The sequence below is a fragment of the Sapajus apella genome, unplaced genomic scaffold (genome assembly GCF_009761245.1).
Source record: "Sapajus apella isolate SASKATOON/1434 unplaced genomic scaffold, GSC_monkey_1.0 scaffold3, whole genome shotgun sequence".
Taxonomy (NCBI): Eukaryota; Metazoa; Chordata; class Mammalia; order Primates; family Cebidae; genus Sapajus; species Sapajus apella.
Window position 1 is genome coordinate 55,927,620 of NW_022436943.1, and position 22,522 is coordinate 55,950,141.

Here is a 22,522-nt window from a genome sequence, read left to right on the forward strand (position 1 = left end):
TTTTGGTAGGTGGGAATACACTATTCTTAATCTTCGTAGACTATTCAAGATAGCATTTTTCTCTTCTAGTCCTTTGTATTATGGAAAAGTGATGGAATGCAACATTTAAGCCCTAAAATACTAAGGTAGAATGTCATGTAGTATTCCTTATCTGCCATAGGTTTCCTCTGCTGTTTTATGAGAGGTTATACATTCTAACCGTTTGATTATTAAATTTGATAACCTACCATGTTGATGAGCTATCATGTAAATATTGTTATCTCTCTGTGTGGTTACATGTGAAAGTAGCTTTGAAAATGTGACACATATTTTTATAAATGTAATTACATTTTAATTCATTTTTAATACTTCACATGTTTTGTGTTTTTCCTTTGGAGGATTGGATAGCTTTAGTCAAAGCAGCTGCTGCAGCTGCAGCCAAGAACAAAACAGGGAGTAAACCTCGAACCAGCGCCAACAGCAATAAAGATAAGGATAAAGATGAGAGAAAGTGGTTTAAAGTACCTTCAAAGAAGGAAGAAACTTCAACTTGTATAGCCACACCAGACGTAGAGAAGAAGGAAGATCTGCCTACATCTAGTGAAACATTTGGTACAAAATACATTCTTATGTTAATTCCTTATGACACTGGTAAACTCATTAGTGAACAAGTCAAATCCCTTGGCTTCCTTTGATTTTGAATGTATAATTAAATTTTTAGGCTTTTTCCCTAGTAAAATATAATGGCTAACTTTTTTAGCATCTTACAGATAGACCTGAAAATTAATAGTGTAGTATGGGTTACTTGATATTGGATGCCCTCAGCATTCTTGAATAGAAATAGGTTGAGATTTTGATTTGTAACTTCTTGGTAGCAGATTTTTGTTTGAGATTTTTTTCTTTTGTTTTGTGTTTTTTCTGCAACCTTTAAATGCTTCTATGTGTGTTTCAATATGTAATATGGAAAAAGCAGTAAGTCATTTTCTTCTTGCATTTCTTTAAGAATAACTACTTTAGTAGTCTTTTTATTCCAATATGTTAGTCTGGAGGGATTTGTGGTTTTCAAAGGTCTTTATCAAGAAGTAGATTAAACTAATGTGCAAAGCATTGTTACTATTTTGCTATTAAAAAATCATGTGTTTTAATTTTGGATTCTAGATAAACTCTCATATATGTGTTCTATTAAAAGTAGGACTTCATGTAGAGAACGTTCCAAAGATGATCTTTCCACAGCCAGAGAGCACATTATCAAACAAGAGGAAAAATAATCAAGGCAACTCATTTCAGGCAAAGAGAGCTCGCCTTAACAAGATTACTGGTAAACGACAATGATTTTTTTTTGCGGGGGGAAATGGAATGTTTATAATTTTAGAGTAATTTGTTTTTAATAAAATAAAATGCATCTTTTGGTTTAATATCATGGACCTGTTAATAACAAAGACAAGCTCAATGTCTTTCAACACTGTCAGCTTTTTCTGATGTAAAATGTGAAAAATATCACATATCTTCTACCTACCTCACAGGGATGTTGTGAGGGTTGATAAGGACAAATACTACAAAGCTCAGTCATTTTTAAATTACATTGGTGGTAGTAGTAGTTTCTGGAAGAATTATTTTGTCAACTTAAGGTAACACAGTGTTTGAGGTTCTAAATTTTTTCATACATTCTTATAATTGACCAGTTTTACTTAAGGAGGGTACCGTATATGGTTGGAAAATGACTTACATTTACTTCCTGAATCTGTTAATTTCTGAATTTCTGATAAAAAAGTATTTTTATAAGTTTTTTTTTTTTTTTTTTTTAAATTTCTATTCTTCAGGTTAGTCTCTAGAATCTGGGCTTATTTCCATATGCTTTCCTGTAGTTTAGGAAATAGCAGTGCTAGGCTATTAGAAAATTCTTGCCTGGTTAGTGTTCATGGAAGAGGGGATTGAAGGATTAGAATTGGGGCCAGTCATACTACATCCTGCCATGTCCATGGTCTGTTCAGCCTAGTGATACTAGTCTTCAAAAGAAATAGTGAACATATTTACTTTTTCTGAGTATATGTTAAAAGTGGAGTTTAAATATTTTCATGATTTAGTCATATGTTCTTATTATAAGGACATACCTTTTTTTTAGTGCCTTTGGCCTAATAAAGCTGTGTAAACCTTTGTTGGCATTCATTTAAACTTGAAGAAACTTGATTTCATGGTCAGATTTTAGGAATAAATGTAAACTAAACATTTTGACCATTTTCTGAGGAGAGGAAGCCAGCTGAAAGATGACTCTGGAGCTGAAGAGTTGTTTAGATCAACCATTTTATTTATATTGTTCATCTAAGTGATAATAATTGGTTTCAGCAGGTGAGAATATTTAGTCTCTTTCCATTTGTATATATTATTTTCATGCCTGTCTCTGATAAAGGATATATTTGGCTCCAGAACAGGAAATATTTTAAATCAGTTAAACTGTTACACTTTTTTCCTTGTAAACTATTAACCTTGGAGAAAGCCACGTGTTCTCTAAGTGATTGTTCTTATGGCATGAGACTTCAGTTTTGCCTTAAAATGTGGAACCCATTGCTATGTACTGGGCAGAATTGGAATAGTATTTCTAACTCCTGTGATACAAAGATTGAAACAGCACTATTGGAGGAGTCAAGATCAAAGAAGACGGAGGTGACACTGACACGATACAGCTGCCAGCTTTCCAGCTTCATTTTTTTTTTTCCTTCAATTTGGATAATCTCCTTTTAATAGTTTCAGTCAATATAGTATTACATACGCCTTACTGGGAGATTCAAGCTCAATGTTTAAAGAAGTAAAAAAACCAAAAAGCCATAACAGAAAAACTCAGCTGAGCCCGCAATGATGCATTATTTCTCCATGGCCTTGAAAAGACAGTAGTGAAGGAAAAAAAGTACCATTTTACCATGTGCCTCAAGGTTGTAATACTGCTTGCTTAGTAACACCTTTCCCTTCCGTGGAGGGATTTTCTCTTCACGTTCCTTTGGGAGTCTCAAATGAATAGGTTATAGTTTGACAGCAGCAGCAAAGCATATGATTTTATGAATGTGAAGCCATTATGATCTTTTCTCTTTATTTACTCAGAAAATTTAAGTGTGTTGTAATCTTTTTAATAGTTCATCTTTCTACATCTATTTCTGATTTCATGTTGCAACTATGTCATGCAAAAAGACAATAGATATTGTAAGATCACCTTCAATAGTTGAAATTCAGGCTTGCCTTTTAACAGTAAATTCATTTATAGTTTATAAAGATAAATGAGAACTAATACAAAAAAGTAATTTTGCCATGGCATTATGGTATATTTTAAATTTATCAAGCCCATCTGTATTTGTCTTTTTGTCCTTTTACTACTGAGAGGATTGAGGCTGGGATCATGGCAGCCTGCTGTGCTGTATTTCTCTCCTCTATTTTATTTTATTTTTAAAGAGTTCTAGCTTAAATAAGTGGACCAGCCGTTGGAAAACTTTAAGTCGTGTATTTATCATTTTTTCTATTCATTTTGCCACATATATACCATGTGATGATTTTAAACTTGATTTCTGTATAGAGAGTCATAAAAGGATGGCTTTTTTGAAAGATTCCAAATAGGTAGACATTGAAAATACAGTTGTACAGTATATGGAATGCGTATGTATGTATATACATATATACACATATACCTATTTCACATATATTCATGTTCCATATGCTGTACAATATATACACACACACACACACACACTCTTCCAGGTTCATATTTTTCATTATGTAGTGTACCTTATTGATAGCTGTTATCATATATGGCTAATACATACTGATTTGCAATAAACAATTTTACATAGAAAATTAGTAGTCCATACTTTTGGAAAAAATTTGTAAACAAATTGAAAATGACTAGACTTAAAACTGCAGATTGTCTAGGGAGTAAAGGAAAAAACATCAGCAGTTGGTGCTGCATGGTCTATTTCTCATAGGTTCTAAGAGTTCCTGGAATTTCAGCCAGCTTAGGTGTGTTTCTGTAACTTAAGAATTAAAAAAAATTTTTAAATCCTGAAATTTGAATTGACCAGTAGTATATTATTGATAATAATATCAAGAATATTTGATTCTTAGTCCCAGCAAGAGGATTGTGTTTTGAAATATCTGGATGAAAAGTAGACCAAGAATTTAATCACTTTACTCTTTCTTTGTTCCCCTTTGCCATTCCAGGGAGCTCTAGCCTCTGTTCTACTTATTCCTATTGGCAGGAAGAGACCAACTGTGTATTTTCTAGCTAATATAGAATACTGGGAAGTTGTGACTTTGTTGGTGGATGGAACTAATGACTATTTGATATTCTTCTTTTACCTAATTTCTAAATAATTTCTTGAAGCACCATATTGCATTCTTATGGGGCAATTTTATCCCATAGGTGTATTCTTCTAGAAGAGGGCCTGTTAGTAATATATTGATAATTAATAGGTACTTGCTGATAATTTCCTTTCAATTAATTCTTCTCATTTTTCTCATTTTCTATGGATATTGCATTTCTTCCTGGAATATTAGCAGGTCAACATAACAGATTTTGGACTGCCTCTTAAGGCAGAAGTAGTCAGAATTCTCTCAAGTACCTATTTTATTATTTGTTCCATTTTGTTGTTTATATTTAATAGCTATTTTGTAAGTTGGTGTGTATGTAAAAGCATAAAAAAGACTTTATTAATCATACCTGGGCTTTTAAATTCTCTGGATAACCAAGTATTCATTTTTAAATCTAATTTTAAGTAGTTTTTTCCTAAATCTCATTACTTTTTATGAACACATTACAGCACTTTATTTTTCCTTCTCAAACCATTAATGGAAATGGATTTTAATAAACTGGGTCTGTAATGTCCTAATATAAATCTGTAGGTTATGGGTGAATTATTTTGTTTCAATACTTGTGGTACCTATTTTCAGTTTGTGATCTATTTCATCTATTGAGTATTAAAAACTATTTCTACCACCTCTATGAAAGGAAACAAAACAGAATATATATAATATATTGAATAGCAAAATTTGTCCTGTTTGAATAGCCTTTAGAAATAGAACTTTTACTCAGTTTCCTGCAAAATAAGAAGCTGATTTTCTAATTATTTTTATTTCAATAGTTTATTGATCCTTAAAAACATTAGCTGGAGAATAAAAACTTAGTGAATGTGGCTTTGAATGTTAGACAAATGTTCAGTACTGTATCTTTTTCAGTAATGTAAGAATATGTTCAGAATATAATTAGGATTAAAACTATTTTTGTAAAATTGTTTATATACAGTTGATACAGTATGAGACTGGAACAAACTATGTAGGTTTTTTTTTGTTTTGTTTTGTTTTTTTTTAAATCTCAAACTGGGACAAATACCAGGGTTTTTTGTTGTTGTTGTTATTGTTGTTTTCTATTTATTTTTTAATATAGAGACGGGGTCTTGCTATGTTGCCCACGCTGGTCTCAAACTCCTGGGCTCTCAAACTGCTACAATTACAGGCATGAGCCACCACACCGGACCTTAGATACCAGTTTTAATACTAATCATAGATGTATCAAACTCATTGTCTTACACTCAGCCTTTTTTATTTTAAAGTATAATCTGAGTACTAGGTATTCACCTTCCAATAAAGGAAAGGTATCTTTTGCCTAATTTAGAATTTGACTCGAGTACTACTTTAAGATTTTAATTTGTTTATTTATTTAGAAACAGTCTCACTCTGTCCCCCAGGATGGAGCGCAGTGGTGCCATCTCGGCTCACTGCAACCTCCACCTTCCAGGTTCAAGCGATGCTCGTGCCTCAGCCTCCTGAGTATCTGGGATTACAGGTGTGTGCCACCACACCCAGCTAATTTTTGTATTTTTAGTAGAGATGGGGTTTAACCGCGTTGGCCAGACTGGTCTCACACTCCTGACCTCATATGATTCTTCTGCCTCAGCCTCTCAAAGTCCTGGGATTACAGGCATGAGCTGCTGTGCTGGGCCCAAGAATATAATTTTAATATGTGAATTCCTACATAGATCACTTCACTTCTTTAGGATAGTTATCTTATAAAGTCAAGGCATGTTGCCTCATGGATAGCTCTATGTCATACCACATTTGATGGGGAACCATTTTTCTTCTATTAAATATGTTGTGGACAGCTTCTGTAATGTATGTAGTATAATTGCTGTAGTCAGTTTACTATTAAGTTGTCAGTTGTTAAACGTGCTTTTTTTGGAGCAAAGTTTTTATGTGGCCAACTTTGAAATGGCACAAATACGATTTTTGGTGGCCTTTTATGAGCAGGGTGGCCTTGAACAAAACAGAATACTTGTTCTAGGCCTATAAACTGGGCTTCATTGAAGCTACCTGACAACTTTGAAATGACACAAAAATGGGTTTTATTTCAATAGTATTTTGGTGGCCTTAAACAAAACCAAATACGTGTTCTGGCCTTATAAACCATACTTAATTGAAGGTACCTGACATGCTTAGCAAAGAATTTTAACCTAAGTAAATGCCTATATTTTATTAAAGCAGAGTTTTGATGTTTTGGTAAATTAATAATACAGTTATATATTCAAATAAAATATATTTTTTTCTATTTTTAAGACAGAGTCTTGCTCTGTTGCCCCTGCTGGAGCTCAGTGGCACAACCTCGGCTCACTGCAACTTCTGCCCCCTGGGTTTAAGTGATTCTCTTTCCTCAGCCTCTCAGATAGCTTGGATTACAGGTGCCCACCAGCACGCCTGACTAATTTTTGTATTTTTGGTGGAGATGGAGTTTTACCATGTTGGTCAGGCCGTTCTTGAACTCCTGACCTCAAATGATCCGCCCCCCTCAGCCTTCCATGGTGCTGGGATTATAGGCATGAGCCACCACGTCTGGCCTATTCTGTTTTTTAATTTGAGAATTGTGACATACATCAAAGAAAATTGGAACTTCTAAAAATTTTTGTCATTTATAGACAAAATGAACTATAATACTAAGTTCAGATGTTCTAGGAAGGACCCACACTTTTATTCCCTTAACATAAAATGGATCCATCTGTGTTTAAACTCTTATAAGAAGATAAGGTACAACTGGACACACATAAAGCTTAGATTGAAAGGTTCTAAGTGAACTTAAGAATTGGTAGCTTTTTTAGCTAGTAAAACAACAGAAAATCATATTTTATGTTCTAGATGTTTGGAAGGGTTTCATCTGTCTTACTCTGTTTTTATAGTTGTTTAGACAAAACCTGTATTATAATTATTAGCAACCTGAGCAATCTTAATCTGGACATTAAGACGTAGAATTTTAACTTTTTACAGGATAAATGTATGTGTGCATGTGTGTGTTTTCAGTGAGTAACATTAAACAAAAACCCACACAACTATGTAAGCAACTCTTCAGTCCTGATTCAGTCTCTTGGCTTATCATTAAGCATATTTGTATTTTTGAAAAGAAAACATTTGAAACTATTTACTTCCTATATATTAAAAAGTATAGGAAGTTTCAGCTGCTAAGATTTTTGAAAAGTTAATTAGGGTGTAAATCAGTATTTTTTTTTCTAATAAGCAATTTCTGTACGATTTTTCTCAAGGTTTGTTGGCATCCAAAGCTGTTGGGGTGGATGGTGCTGAAAAAAAGGAAGACTACAATGAAACAGCTCCAATGCTGGAGCAGGTATGAAATGGTAGCATTTGATTTTTTTCAAGGTTCCCACTGGAATGATGACGGAGCTCTAGTATCTACGTAATTGAAATTCCCCTTTCGATCAGATATGGGAATAGGAAGCTAATTAATTGATGATATATTTTTAACTCTGCCTTCTCCAAGATATACAGATAACTACAGACTTCATTAGTGTTTGATTTCAGTAGACTGGCATTAAAGCCTTTGTCTCCAAAATTTGAAGGTCTGGAGACAGGCATCCCAGGGTATAAGCTTCCAGCTGGATCACCTTTAACTAGCTTACAAAAAGACCCTTACACAAATACTTTTCATTTGTGAGTTAAAACAGGGTTTTTTGACATCTAATAAAGCTTCTTTTGTAAGAAGTTTCTTTTATATTGTAACAATTGGTGTTGTTAGATTGACTATGTGTTTTATGAATTGATCAATGAGCCATACATTTTTGCTAGGATGTATATTTTAATAACTACAAAAAAAGAGAGTTTAAAAAACTATTAAGGGTCTGTCTTTAAACCACCTAATAGAGGAATTTAAAAGTGAAGGTTGCAGTTGCTAGATTTTGCCTTGGCTACCTTCAGATTCCCACAATACTTGTACATAATGAACTGTGCATGCTTTTACATTCTCTAAGGGCTTAACTTCTTAGGCACTGTAAGACATATAAGAACACAGTAATAGCCATAACTGGATTTCCTTGGTTCTCCTGTTTTAAAATCTGAGCCTTAACGTAGTTTTAATATATCCTTTTTGTATTACTTTTCTTTATTAGTAACCTAATAAAGAAGACTTTAGAATGAGTATCTTTTGCTCTTCTCTAGATGCGTTTAAAAAAATACTCCAAATTTAATTGATATTGTATTGAGTTTTTCAGGGTTATTTTAGGCCTGATTTGATAACAGTGCGTTGTTTTGGTGCCTCCATTAATGTTGTATGAAATCAATGGGTCTTTTAAATTGATTAATATGTCATTGAATCATATCTTCTGATTTTCTGTGATCATCAAACGGTTAAGTCTTTGCCGTTATTGTCAATATATCAACCAAATTTTAAATAACTTTTTTTACTGTGTATTACTATATTCAGCGTCCCAGTTATACAATATTTTGTATTTTCACCACTGTTTATGGTATTCTCAGAGTGCGATAAATCAGGGACTTGGGTAATAAAATGTTTCTGGAAAATTCATTACAATGTCAATCTTTGATTATGCACAATCCTGCTGAGGTGAATGTGATTGTGAAAAGTACTTATTAAATGTGGAAGTTAGTGTAGAGGGCAGTACCCACTTTAGACAGAAGTATAGAAAACCAAGTTTTGAAATTGAATTTCTAAAAAGAAAGGAAAATTGTGTAACTCGGCTGTTTCTATTTTCATAATTAAAAAATTTTGAGAGTCCTTGCCAGTTTTGTAACAAAGAGACCAACAATCATTAATGAAAACCTTGTAAATTATTTTAGATTTTAAGGAACACCATGCCATTCCCTCATTTTCTATTTGTCATTCAAGTTGATTTCAATGTGAAAATGTTTTGTAACCAAACATATTTTTATCCTATGTGTTAGCCTTGCTTCATAGTTAAAAAGCCGAGTTATAAAGCTCTTAATTACATCTCAATTGGTATCAGCAATAGACCTAAAGAAGAGGTATCGATTGTTACTAACCTCTGTTTCCTAATGAGTTAAAGTAATGTCATTCATGACATAGATTGATAACAGGCCTGTAGTCAAAACTTACTGTGCTAATGGACTTATTTATATTTTTTAAAAATTCAAACTCTGTGGTCTTGAACCCCAATTCTTAGCTTATTAATTATAGATTATTTAATTGTATTAGGGATATGTCATGTTATATTTACTTTTGGATAAAACTTGCATTAGATGCATAATAATTCAGTAAGTTTTAAAAACAATGTTAATTTTTCCTTGTTTAGAAGTTAAGCACCTTATCAAGATATTAATTTAAGTTTTAAAACCTTGTTTTATAACTTTGTAACTTGAGAGTAATGGATGCTGTAGTGATGTCTTTCACATATGTGAAGATGAACAATAAAATTGTTTATTTACAAGTAATGGCTCTAATTACTTTTCTGGCAACACCTTTTATGATAAGGTTAGGAATACTATCTGTTTATGGAGTACCTTTTCAAATAATTAACCTGCACTTAAACACATTTGTAATGAGTAAATTCAATAATAGAAATGACAACTGAATGAATGGGACACTTGACACCAGGCCTTTTATGTGGTTTGTCCAACATGCTGTCTGTAGAGCATTCAAGGTGCCCTACTTAATACCAAATATGCATTTTTTTTCCCCAACCAAAATTTGACTTGTATCAGTGGGAACAGAATTATTTATTTATATGGTCCCCAGAAAATGATCTTTCATACTCCAGAGAACTGCAGACCGTAGACCTGATAGTTATTCTCCACAAGATACAGAAGTAAAAAGATATCTTGGGGACAAGCATGTTGTTTATAGTGCTAGCAGTTTCACTCTTTATAAAGGCCTATGGTAGAAGAGATTTTCAAAAAATGTGTATTACATATTTTGCTCTCAGATAAGTATATCAGAAAGAGAGAGGCATTTCAGCACCATAGTTTGCAAATCCATCCAGTGTAGCTATTTTCTCTTGTTTTGAAAAATGGATACATTCACACATATTTTAACATATGTAGGAAATTTTACAGCCAAATGAATAAAAATATTCTTTTATGAAAGAACTGACAAAGTTCTAATTTTTTTTTAAAAGTATCAGTTGGCAGGAAGAAGGTAAAAACTCTCATCTAAGAATGCGACGTATTTTGTTTTTAAATCCAATGTTTTTAACTTACACTTTATCTCTTTGGTTTTTTTTGTTGCTTGTTTTGTATTGTTTTTTAGTCTTTTAACTCTGTATTGCTGGTGGCTCTGATTTCATGATGCATTGTGCTTATGAAACTCTAGCTTTCAGCACTAAAATGAGTTAAAGATAATGTTTTGTTAATTTGGTCATTGTTTTCCTGTTCAGAGCTTTCTTTAAAGGGAAACTGTCTACTTAGACCTCCACATTCAACTTAATAAGATAAATGATTTTTTAAGAAAACATCTAAAGTTGAAAGCTTAAATGTATTCCCTAGTCCTTTAAAACATGAAAATGTTATTTGTTTATTGAATTATTGTCATTGGCAATTATGGTTCCTAATGGGGTGAATTTCTGTTTAATACTGAAAATATTTGTCCTATACCATTTTATATTCTGAAAATATTTTGAATAATATATTTAAAAAAATTAATTTAGACTGAAAGTTGACAGCATCCCTTTAAAGATAGCCTATTCAACTTTTAGTTAATAATTTGTGGGGTTCTTTTTGGTTTTTCATTTGTAATAGAAATGTTATATGTTGCTTAACAATGTTTCTGGATACTAAAGTTGCTTAACAATCAAAATAGAATACAAGAACAAAAATGAAGAAGCCAAAATAAAAATATCAATTTTTTATTATTTATTCAGGCGATTTCACCTAAACCTCAAAGTCAGAAAAAAAATGAAGCTGACATTAGCAGTTCTGCCAACACTCAGAAACCTGCACTGTTATCCTCAACTTTGTCTTCAGGGAAGGCTCGCAGCAAGAAATGCAAACATGAATCTGGAGATTCTTCTGGGTGTATAAAACCCCCTAAATCACCACTTTCCCCAGAATTAATACAAGTCGAGGATTTGACGCTTGTATCTCAGCTTTCTTCTTCAGTGATAAATAAAACTAGTGAGCACAGATTTTTAAAAAATAGTTTTTTATCCTATAAGATACATTAAAAACAGTTTGATTGTAGTTATATTGTATTTTTATGAAGTTGCTTTTTTAAAAACTCAAACTTAAGTGGATATGATAGGGAAGGCTTGAAACTATTTCAGGGGCAAAAACCATGGACATTTCTGACTGATTTACTGCTGGTTGAGATGCCTTACCATTTAATAACACAGATTCTACTGTAGTTTGACTCTCCGCACCTAATAATCCAAGCATACTGAGAGGCCTGATTCATTACAAAAAAAAAAAAAAAAGAAACTTATAAAAAGACCGTGATAGCTATTTTTACTTAAGACTATTCTTGTAGATTTTGTGTCCCCACTTGTCTACTACTTCCCTCTGCAATACATTCTATTCATCCTTATTATAATATTTATAGTCTAGACTTCAGTTTAATCTTTTTAATGAAAGAAGAATGCCCCTGAAATTATATTTTTAAAGATTTTACTGTTTCAGTACTAATTTTTCAAGAGTTAATGCAGCCTTTTTCAAAATAACCTTTCAACATGGGTGTATCTATCTATATAAATACATATGTCTATATATCTACATATATAAATAATACAAGATTTGTGTTGACCCTGAGTTTCCCATATTAGTTTATTATTCTAAGTTGGAGACATGAATAACAGTTATTTGAAAAGTCAGTAGGTAAATGATGCTTTTTTTTTCTCTTTATGCAACAAGTGAAATACATGATTGGAGAATGAATATGACACGTTTCCTTATGAACTATTCCATATTGTGTCTTCCAGAATAATCAAAGATGTTGACATTCAGAAGACTTTTATCAAACATATTAACCTATTTTCCTTCAGTTGCCATATTTTCTACTGAATCATTTTTTCATTTTGATCAGGTTTTGCTTTGTTTTGTTCTTTTTAATAAATAGGTGGAAAGAATGGGAACATAATTCAATTGTTTTCCTAATAGGCTTCATTTCATTTTGACATTTATCATGAAATAGTGTCAATAGTAGTCACTGGAATGTCATATGACATTAATAAACATTTTATTTTGGAAATTATTTTATATTTTGGTATAATCACAATATCATAGCAATTTTATTCTTTCATATTTTTAAATTATCACCATGTATTTTTGTTTTGATTGTAAAATTACTCTTAAATACCCAAACATCAATCTCTTTAGAACACTCTTACTTCCTCTTTCTAAATTAACATGAATGTATTGGCATATATAATCTTGCCTATTCTTGTCAAATGTGTTTATATGCCATGTAGAAAGAAGATATATAAAAGTGTAAAAGACATTTCCAAATATTTATATTGCTAGAAGATGCCTAAATTACTCACCAACTTATTAAAAAACATAAGTTACACAATGTCATAATCTTAAAACTCCTCATTTGCTCACAATAATACACAAAGTTGTCTTTGTTCAATTTTTTTTTTTAATGAATCAGGCCCAGACATGTTTGTAAAACTCCATTGGGGGGTGATAAAGGGATAAAATTATTTACATTAGTGTAAAGTACAGCACTAACTCTATAATGTTATATCATCTATGCCCCTGCCTTTTCTCCCACTTAGAATTTCTAGATTTGCAATGTAGCAAAAGGCATATATATAATTTTTTTCTTTATATTTTGCTGTAAAGAGAGTATTTTCCCGAAGGAAAATGGCAGTTTACACAACGACCTGCAGTTAGAAAAGTTAACTGTAGTCTGTCACTTGGGGAAGCTACTTGAAATTAATGTTCCATTTTGTTTTCTTTTAGTTATAGTATAGATTTTAGAATTTTTGATTGCCTCATTTTGTGAATGAGGCCACAATTTTTGCCTTTGATTACCTTTGGAACTTGCCATTCCTTGTGGATATCTTATAACAACATCAGAGGGAAGAATATAAATCATTTTTCCCATTTATCTCCTTAAAAATTTTTAAATGATCTTGGTATGTATCTGCTTCGTGAACATTGAAGATCTTTTTCTAGGTCCTCCACAGCCTGTGAATCCCCCTAGACCTTTCAAGCATAGTGAGCGGAGAAGAAGATCTCAGCGTTTAGCCACCTTACCCATGCCTGATGATTCTGTAGAAAAGGTTTCTTCTCCCTCTCCAGCCACTGATGGGAAAGTATTCTCCATCAGTTCTCAAAATCAGCAAGAATCTTCAGTATCAGAGGGTAATGTATATTGATTTCCTATAGAACCAAACATAAAAGAAGATAAAGAAAAAAACTGAGAGATAAAGATTATTAAAATATTAAGAAATTTCTGCTCTTTTATCTTCTGGAGTTATAAGCACTTCTACAAATATTTATCGAATGCCTTCTTTGTGCCAGGCACTGTTTAACTTATGTAACACTTTAATTCACAGTGATAGTAATGGAGCCATTTTATCTGTGTTAATGTTATATTACACTCTTTATTTTGTGTAGTGCCTGATGTTGCACATTTGCCACTTGAGAAGCTGGGTCCCTGTCTCCCTCTTGACTTAAGTCGTGGTTCAGAAGTTACAACACCACTAGCTTCAGATTCCTCTTACCATAATGAATGTCCAAGGGCAGAAAAAGAGGATACACAGATGCTTCCAAATCCTTCTTCCAAAGCAATAGCTGATGGAAGAGGAGCTCCAGCAGCAGCAGGTAAAAGAAAAAAAAATAAAGGCTCTTATAAGTAGCTAGGCTTGCAGTTATTAGGTATAAATATTTTGAGGCTTAACTACATTATTTTGATTCCTATATAATTCCTTTTCATAAATAATTTAACATTTGTAGGAGAGTTTCCCCTGTATCTGTTTTGAAGATCTTTTGTGTGATGATTTTATAATCATATTCCTGGACATACATGCTTCTTACCTTGTCACTTGATCTATTTTCTTCTCCCTGCTTCTTTTTTATATATCCTTATTTCTACTAAATGTAAATTACTAGAGCCAAGTATAATTACAGGAATTCTTCTGAAGCCAGAAAATACTTAATGGGATCAGTACTTCAGTTTAAGGATTTTAATAGAATTTAATATTTAAGAAACACTGAACTATGTGCCTGTATTTTAAATATAATTTCATATTCTGGGGCAGAATCCTCCAAATTGAATTAAATTTGCTGTGAAGTTATTTAAGGAGTGCAGTATGTAAAATCAGCCATCCTTACTAACACATTTTTGCATGATTTTGTGATATTTATTGTAGTTCGAAAGCATTTGGATATGTATTTTACCAAGCTGATACTTTAAATCTAACGGATTATTAATTCATGTTTCCCTTATGTGGGTGCATTGCTTTATTTAGAAGTTTTTAAGAATTATAACCTCATTCAGAATACACATAATAAAAAAAAGGCCAATATTGGTTGCAAATGCACTTCTGATAAATTACTATTTGCAGTTAGCTGTTTGAAGGAAGTCTGAATTTAGTTAGTTCTTAGTTGGAGAAAAACATCGTTTGTTGATTCATTATCAAGGGTGTTGGTGATCATTGTGTTTACAGGCATCTTCCTGAAACCACTTTATCTGTTTTTTGGATTAAGCATAAAATGAACCTTACTCTTATCTGGTGATGGCATGTATTGAAATAAAACGATTGAAGTAACTTAAGAGTCATATACTTATTTTTATTAATTTTTATCTTAATATAAAGGTTGAAGTTACTTTGTACATAATTCTTTATCATATTTTAAAAAATAAAATTCCCAAATCTGAATATTTGTAGATTTTGAAACATTTCCTGTAGTTTCTCAAATTAAATCTATTGTCTTTTGATTCTTAGTCTTTCCTTAAGATAATTAAGTTTTCTTTCCCACTTTTCCACAAGATTTCTGAATTATCATTGACTCATTGACATACTTTTTTGATAAAGGTCTTATTCAGTTCTTTAATGTTCTGGAATTTGTTACTGTACTGAATATATGAAAAACATGTTAAAGTTATAATGTTACATAACCATTAGGAAAATTATTTTCAGATGTACATGTGAAAATATCTACATTTTTCTTTAAAAATACTCTAATAATAGTAACAATATTGAAATACAGGCCAATATAAGTAACTGTATATTAAGAATCTTATGTTAACAGATTATATGTGCTAAAATATCAATGTAGTGATTGTGCATGAAAGTCCTTGACTTAGATGATTTTGCTTCTAACCAGATTATTAACTTCCTCTTTTCAGAGTCTAGCATATTTGTGGCAATATGGCTGACTACCTTAATAAAAGGTAGAGAGTATAGCAATAATATGATGAATTCGTAGATTCGTTTGTGGAAGAGTGAGGATTGTCTGGGTGTGATGAGCTTAATAGTATAGTAGCTGTCAACTTTAATTGCTTGTAGCAAGGAAAGGCATAGTTTTAATTTTTAATTACTGCAGGTTTATTAGAGGGTTAAACACAGTATTTGAATAGAGTGAGGTGAAGTTCTAATTTGTTTCTGTGACCTCTTAATTTTTAGTTCTTGAGGAAAGCAGTGGAATGTAGGTCATTTTCTAACTGATCACCTTTTGATTAAAACTTTGTGCAGCTGTCTCACTTGCATTGTAATTCTGAGTGGTCTCCATGCTTTTCTCCTTAACCTTTTTGTTGTTCACCGTCTCTTGACCATTTTGCAGTGTTTGTTATGCTTCTGTCTGCTCCCCAAGTCCTCTTATGTCTAGAGTCAAAGTGCCAGGTTTTTATGTTTTTGTTTCTTTTATATATATATGTGTGTGTGTGTATATATATATATATACACACACGTACATACATACATATATGCACACACACATACACACACACGTTTGGTTGGTGTCCATATTAATTATAAAAATAAATTTTGTTACTGTTCAATTTTAAAACTTACAATAGAAAATATTATTTACAGTTTATGTCAGAGACATTTTCTGAGTTATTTTTGCCAAGTTGAAACTCTTAGGGAGTTCAGAATGATGAAGATGTTAGTTGCTAACTGTGAAATCATTGGGCATGATTAGGTTTTTACTTTTTGAGGAGCAAGATAAATTCACGCTGCTGAGTTTAGCAGTGATGCTAACAGATTGATGAGATTTGCAAATGGTCCAATTATTATATACAACTATTCCTCATTGTTTTCCAGTAGAGACAATGAACTTGCGATAATCTCTCTACGTTCTTCTACTGGGATGGATGCCCACATGACTAGCCACTGTTGAGAATGCTATTGCTACCCACATTACCAAAGAAGTAATTGGTATCTTTGTAAAAATTGATGCTTTTGTTTTTATTTTATTATCAGGATGCTTTCTCACAGAGCCAGCCAATTTTAGAAAAGGATACAGCCTCAGGAAATCTTAATTTTGTTAGTATCTGTTAGTATTTATAGAGTAAATCAAGTTTTTAAAAAAGTGGCCTTTTCAAAAATAAACTCTTGGTTCAGGTTCTCACAGGCGTCTTGGGCCCAGTTATCTATTACCCCTTGTCATACAATTCTCCCTACCTACAATTAGGTAGGGAACACATCGTGAACAGATACGGAATTTGCCTTTGGGAGACTTGAATTCTAGATGGGACACAAAGCTAATAACTGAAATACAAATAATTAAATGCAAAATAGAAGTTCCTGAAGAGGTGTAAAGTACTCTTGGGTGTAAAGGAAGAAAAAATTGTCCCAAGAGGCCTCTGGTAGGGCCTCCTAAGAAGTCTGGAGACACATCCCATCTGCCTTGTCTTCCTGCTTCCTTGAAACTCAGCTTTTCATGTAGGTTTATGATGAGATTATAGTAGATGATGACTGTGGCCACTTTTGACTGTGGTCAGTGTTGATGTTTTACTTATCATTAATCAGGCATTTGATAAGAGTCTACGTTTATTCCAAAAAAAGATTATGATGTATGGTAGGATTATTTTCAACTTAAAACTTCAATTTAAGATAGTTTTAGAGATGATAACCTTTATTGTTTGTAACCACTGTGAAGACACAATTGGCATTAGTAGATTGTATGAATATAATTCTGAGTCATTTAGTTACTCTTGTATTAAAAGAAATACCTTTAGTAACACATCTTCATTTTTTTAATTTTTTTTAGTAAATTAGTAAGTAAATATCAAAGAGCATTTACCTGTTTTATTGAAGCATGTCTTAGTTAGCATGGATAGAAATGTTGGCTTGACATGGTCATGCAGAGTGTAGCTTTATGTAATGTCCTCATCAGGATGGCCATGAACAGGTCCCCTGAGTTTAGGGTGGCATTCAATGAAATGCATCAGGCTTTGCTTCAGTGTCATTCAAAGTCATCTTAGTTTTCAAATGAAATGTAGATATAAGTAAATACATGTGTGTAGATTTATTATCATAGATAAGATAGTTGGACTCTTTTTAGTGAATCTTCATTTGAGTGTCCATAATTTATATTATCAGTTGGTTAATACAATGTGTTTTATCTATCAACAGTGAAAAACAGGAGTAGGTCTTTGGGTTGGTCTCAGTTAGTATGGCCAAAAAGCATACTGTCAGTTCTACTGAATCTGCCTGTGGCGGGTTTTGAAATGGCCTTCATTTTTATTCCAACATCTGACATCAACTTTACATTTACTCTTTAAAAGTCTTTTTGTTTTAAATTGTTTTTCAATTTATTTTCCAGATTTGTTCAAAACAAAACTACAACTGGAGACTCCGTAATCTGCCTCCACCCTCATACCAAATGTTCATGGCTTGTACAGAGCCTGGGGTTTCCATGGAGAGTCTCAGGGATTGCCTCTCTTTTTAGCCAGAAGAATCTGTAATGTTTAGCATACCAGAAGAGGCTTGAGAAATTGCTCTATATTACTAGTTTTTAAATTGCGTGCAAGCAGGCGTGGTTCAGACATCTGCCTCTGTGACTTTAACTAGCGTAGCTCCATTTGCGCTTTGGGTTTTGTTCTTGCATTCAGCTGCCAGATAATATTTTTTTTTTTTTTAAATGTTCTGTTGCTAAAATTTAAAAATTACTGTTCTACAAACTAATGTTCTGGTACCTTGGTCACCAAATTCTAGTACATAGTAAAATAAAGACAAGATAGTGAACTTCTTGTAAAACTAAACGTATTTTTCTTGTTAACTGCTGGAATGGTCTCTTTTGTTTCTATTTGTATGTAAGTATTTTTTAAAGTCCTGCCATTGCATGTATGAATATTTATTTTAATTTTTTACTTGAGTAAAAACGTTGACAACCCTTTATGAGTCCCCCAGTTTTACTTTTGAAATTTTATCATTTATGAAATCGAATGGTTTGGGAACCACTAAAACATGAAAAACTAAATCTAGAACTGACTCTCTGGAACCCACTCTGGGAATGACTGCATCTCTACTGCTGTGTTAACTTCTTTGTTCCTGGTGCAGTGGTTCATAACTGTTTTATTTGTCTTCCAAGTACCTCAGGGTGGTGCACATTCTAGTCAGTCAAGGTAGCCTGGTAAGGCTGTTCCTTTAATCTGACTCCCCGTCCCCACCCCAGCAGATTTTAAGCATCATTGCTTTACCTTTTCCCTAGAGATGCAATGCTCCAGAGATGTAAGCACCTAAGAGGCAGTGATCGCTGTTAGCAATATATCTGAATATATCTGTACTACCACTGAGGATTTGGAAAGCACATTCCTCATGGTTTGCATTGTAAATGCTTTATTGTTTTTAAGGAAATTGCGTAAAATTTGTGGAGTTCTAATAGTTCAGTAAGTAGTAAACAGAAGTGATGTATTTGTTCAACAGTCTTGCTAATAAGAAAATTTCTCTTTGCTGTGATGTCCTTTTCATATTTTCTGTCATAACAAATGGAGATTATCAATATTCTTATTTACATTTAAACTTACTTACTAGAGCCTTATTGGCACTTGACTTGAGTGGTATTTTCATATTTTTGTTATGTTTAAATGTTAGAAATATTTGAAGTAAGGTCAATGAAATGTCAGCTTTTTTGATACTGTTGTAGAATGATTTTTAAAAATTAAAGAACTAGTAAATGATGATATTAAAGCAAATGTAATAGACTAAAATTAAATTTTAAATATACTATAGTATTTTTCTTAGACTAACACTAGCCACAAGTAGATATTAGCATTGGGAATGGTTGAATATGAATTGATTAAATGTACCTGTGTCAGCTGCACAGGTACAATATTGGTTTAAAAATGAATTTTGGACTATTAATACCTATATCGGAACATTTATTGAGATTGAATATTTTAATGTATACATATGTCTTTGTATTTTACATTTATATATAGAACAAAAGTGGTTTGCAGAACAGTTTTATTTTGGCTATTATCATTACCTAACACTGCATTCATAATGGAATTCAAAGGTACAAGCTGTTTTAGGCACAAGAACTTAAGTATTAGTTTAAAAATTGTGTACAGATTGTTGAAAACCAGTGTGCTTTAATATGGAGTTTAGTATTTCATTTGGATAATCCAAACAACATTCATGTTGTAACTGTCACAGAAGTAGAAATGGTACCTGGACTTACTACTCAGATGAATTTCAACATCTTTTGGATTGCCAAAGGCTGTGGTGCTAGAGCAGACCTTTACTGATAGCCTAATATAGTTAATTTTTCTTAATAGTTAGACCCATATTTATGCTATTTTTTGAAATAGTGTAGTGTTAAATTATCACCCTACTACAAAAGTGAAAATGAAAAAAATTACATGTTATGACTCACATGATTCTTATAACTGCATGAGATATATAGACTTATTCCTATTTGACAGAAGAGAAAACTAAAGCACAAAGGCATTAAATGATGTTCTCAAGGTGATACAGCTAGTAAGTGGTGGAAACAAGAGTTGAACCTAAGTAGTCTGAATAACAAAAATCGCATTTAATTTATTGTTTTGGTTATTTTTTAAGGTAAGAAATCTCACTACTTTGTTACCAGTCGAGGCAGTAAAGCATATAGACTCTTAGGACAAAGAGCCTTACATAGTTTTATGAGCAATTGTAATGTAAAATGTCCCATACTTTAACTTTTTCTGATTAAACTTACATACTTTTCTCCTAACCCACAGGAATATCGAAAACAGAAAAAAAAGTGAAATTGGAAGAAAAAAGCTCAACAGCATTTGGTATGAACAGAAAGTAATCTTTAAGCAAAAGACTATAAGGCTTGACAGAGAGGGAGAACATAGTCTGCCCCTTTCTCTTTACCTGTTAATGCTTCCTTAGGTGTAAGTGATCATCTGTTTTAGTTCTTACTAGTGTTAGTCAGCTCCAGATACATGATTTATTAAACACATATCTTGTTTTATATGTAACTTTTTTGTCAAGAGTGTCTCTTGCTTTCTCTGAGAACTTTTGTGTTTGATCATCCCTAGTCAAAATTATGGCTATTCAAAAATAGACATCGATTTAATATTGTTGAGACTTAGAGAATGGATGATATATTAAAATAGTATTTTTTTCATACTTCTTCAATATACTTTATAAAAAGGTTTTTGAGTTTTCTATTTTCTATTTGCTGTAATGACTAAAAGTCAAGAAATAATGGATGATAGTCTTATATAGTCTGTAGATTAGCTGACTGGAGCTTGAATCACTGAAAGTTGGTCATATACGTTTGATAAATTATAGGCTAAACCATTGTGAGGTGGAGCAATAGTTAGTAGGATATATGTGGTGATTTAATTTGAAATGTTATAGGGTACTGCTCTTAATATTTTTTTAAGTACATATGGTTGGGGAAAAGAATGCTTTACAGTTTTGGGAAAGATTAGTTTAGTGAAATGTATTTTTTTCCTCATGTTCTTAGCCTTCATTGTTAAACACACAGAGAATGTAATTAAAGACTGGAGGAGTTGTTTATGAGTTGATTTAATTATTTTTTAAAGCTTTTCCAAAGACAAAAGTTTAAGTTTTTTTTTGTTTTTTTTTTAATCTCCTGATATATTTTCTCATTAAATTACATATGGAAATGCTGATTCTCTTCATTCAGGTCCTTTATAAATTATGCAGTTTAACTTCTTACCACATCAGGAAATTGAGAATATTACTCATTTAAAGGTTTTAACCACTGTCTGTGTTAACTTTAAGGTATCAGGAGTTGGGATTTCTCAGCACTGCTAATGAAGATCCCCTCTTATAGTCCAATAAGCTTATCAGGACTTCCAGAGTCATGACATGAACAGTTTAATTGAACCCATCCACTCTGGGCAGGTGACTGGAATAGCTGATTAAAACATAAATGCTGCTTTTAGGTTTATCACAAAGGAACAGCTCAGGATCAGTCATGATTGCTGAAGTATTCACTTATATCTTTTAGGTAAGAGAAAAGAAAAGGATAAGGAAAGAAGAGAGAAGAGAGACAAAGATCACTACAAATCAAAACAAAAGAAGAAGAAAAAAAAGAAAAAGAAATCTAAGCAGCATGGTAAGTACAGTGAGATGGTTATTCCCCCTTTTGAAAAATCTGAAGTTTCCTTTGAGTCCCCTTTTCTTTTACAAAATGCAGTCATAACATGATCCCCGTGTTGAGAAATGAGAAGTTTCTGTAGCTTTCCTTTGACATGAAATTTCAAAAATATACTCCTCTGTTTTACTCTGGTCTATAAATTAATTGTTGCAACTGATTAGACACTTTTCCTTTCAGCATTTTAGTAGACTCAGTGTCCTGACCAAGCACCCTGTAGCATGCTCAAGTAATTATTCTCAGTCTAGAATTATAGAGACCCTTAAGTCAGCTTTCAAGAATGAGAGCAAAATAGGTATTTTTAGAAGAACTTGAGAAACCAACAGAATTTGGTATCAGCAGTCTGTATTTAAAGGAAGTCCTAAAGGGTGTACTTGAAGGCAGAAGGAAAATGATGGCAAAAGGAAATTCAAGATGCCAGAAGACATGGTTAGCCAAGTGTAAATATGGGTAAATCTGAGCATTGACAGTTTGTTGTGTGGAGAAAAACAGAACAAAAGTATATAATATACCTTGTACATTGGGAGTAGCATCTTTGTATTTCAGCATTTTTAAGCTCCTTGAAATGTTTTGGAGAAATGAAAGAGATTTTTTGCTTTTAGCTTTAATAAGTTAAGTCTGCAGGTTAAAATAACATAAATCCTAAAAGAATAGAAGCGTAAGGTATAACTCTCAAAGTTTAGTTCATTATATTTAGAAAAAATATAGTGAATAAACTATCCAGAGAAGGCAATTAATAGAGAAA

At 32.3% G+C, this 22,522-nt stretch overlaps 1 protein-coding gene across 14 annotated transcripts in view; it reads left to right on the top strand.

The window, feature by feature from the left end:
- The window catches only part of PHF20L1 (PHD finger protein 20 like 1), a 75,850-nt gene that overhangs the window by 28,875 nt on the left and 24,453 nt on the right, over positions 1–22,522 (top strand). For 8 of the 14 annotated variants that reach the window (XR_004261538.1, XM_032253835.1, XM_032253878.1 and 5 more), the window contains 8 exons: positions 378–591; positions 1,169–1,297; positions 7,542–7,624; positions 11,127–11,379; positions 13,381–13,569; positions 13,825–14,031; positions 20,381–20,437; positions 21,631–21,738. Coding sequence is in view for 13 of the 14 variants with exons in the window: in XM_032253835.1 (XP_032109726.1) it covers positions 378–591; positions 1,169–1,297; positions 7,542–7,624; positions 11,127–11,379; positions 13,381–13,569; positions 13,825–14,031; positions 20,381–20,437; positions 21,631–21,738 (1,240 nt within the window). In the remaining variant the exon portion in view is untranslated. Of the gene's footprint in view, positions 1–377; positions 592–1,168; positions 1,298–7,541; positions 9,703–11,126; positions 11,380–13,380; positions 13,570–13,824; positions 14,032–20,380; positions 20,438–21,630; positions 21,739–22,522 lie in introns of those variants that run through there. The other 6 variants (XM_032253848.1, XM_032253859.1, XM_032253862.1 and 3 more) reach the window with 2 other exon arrangements.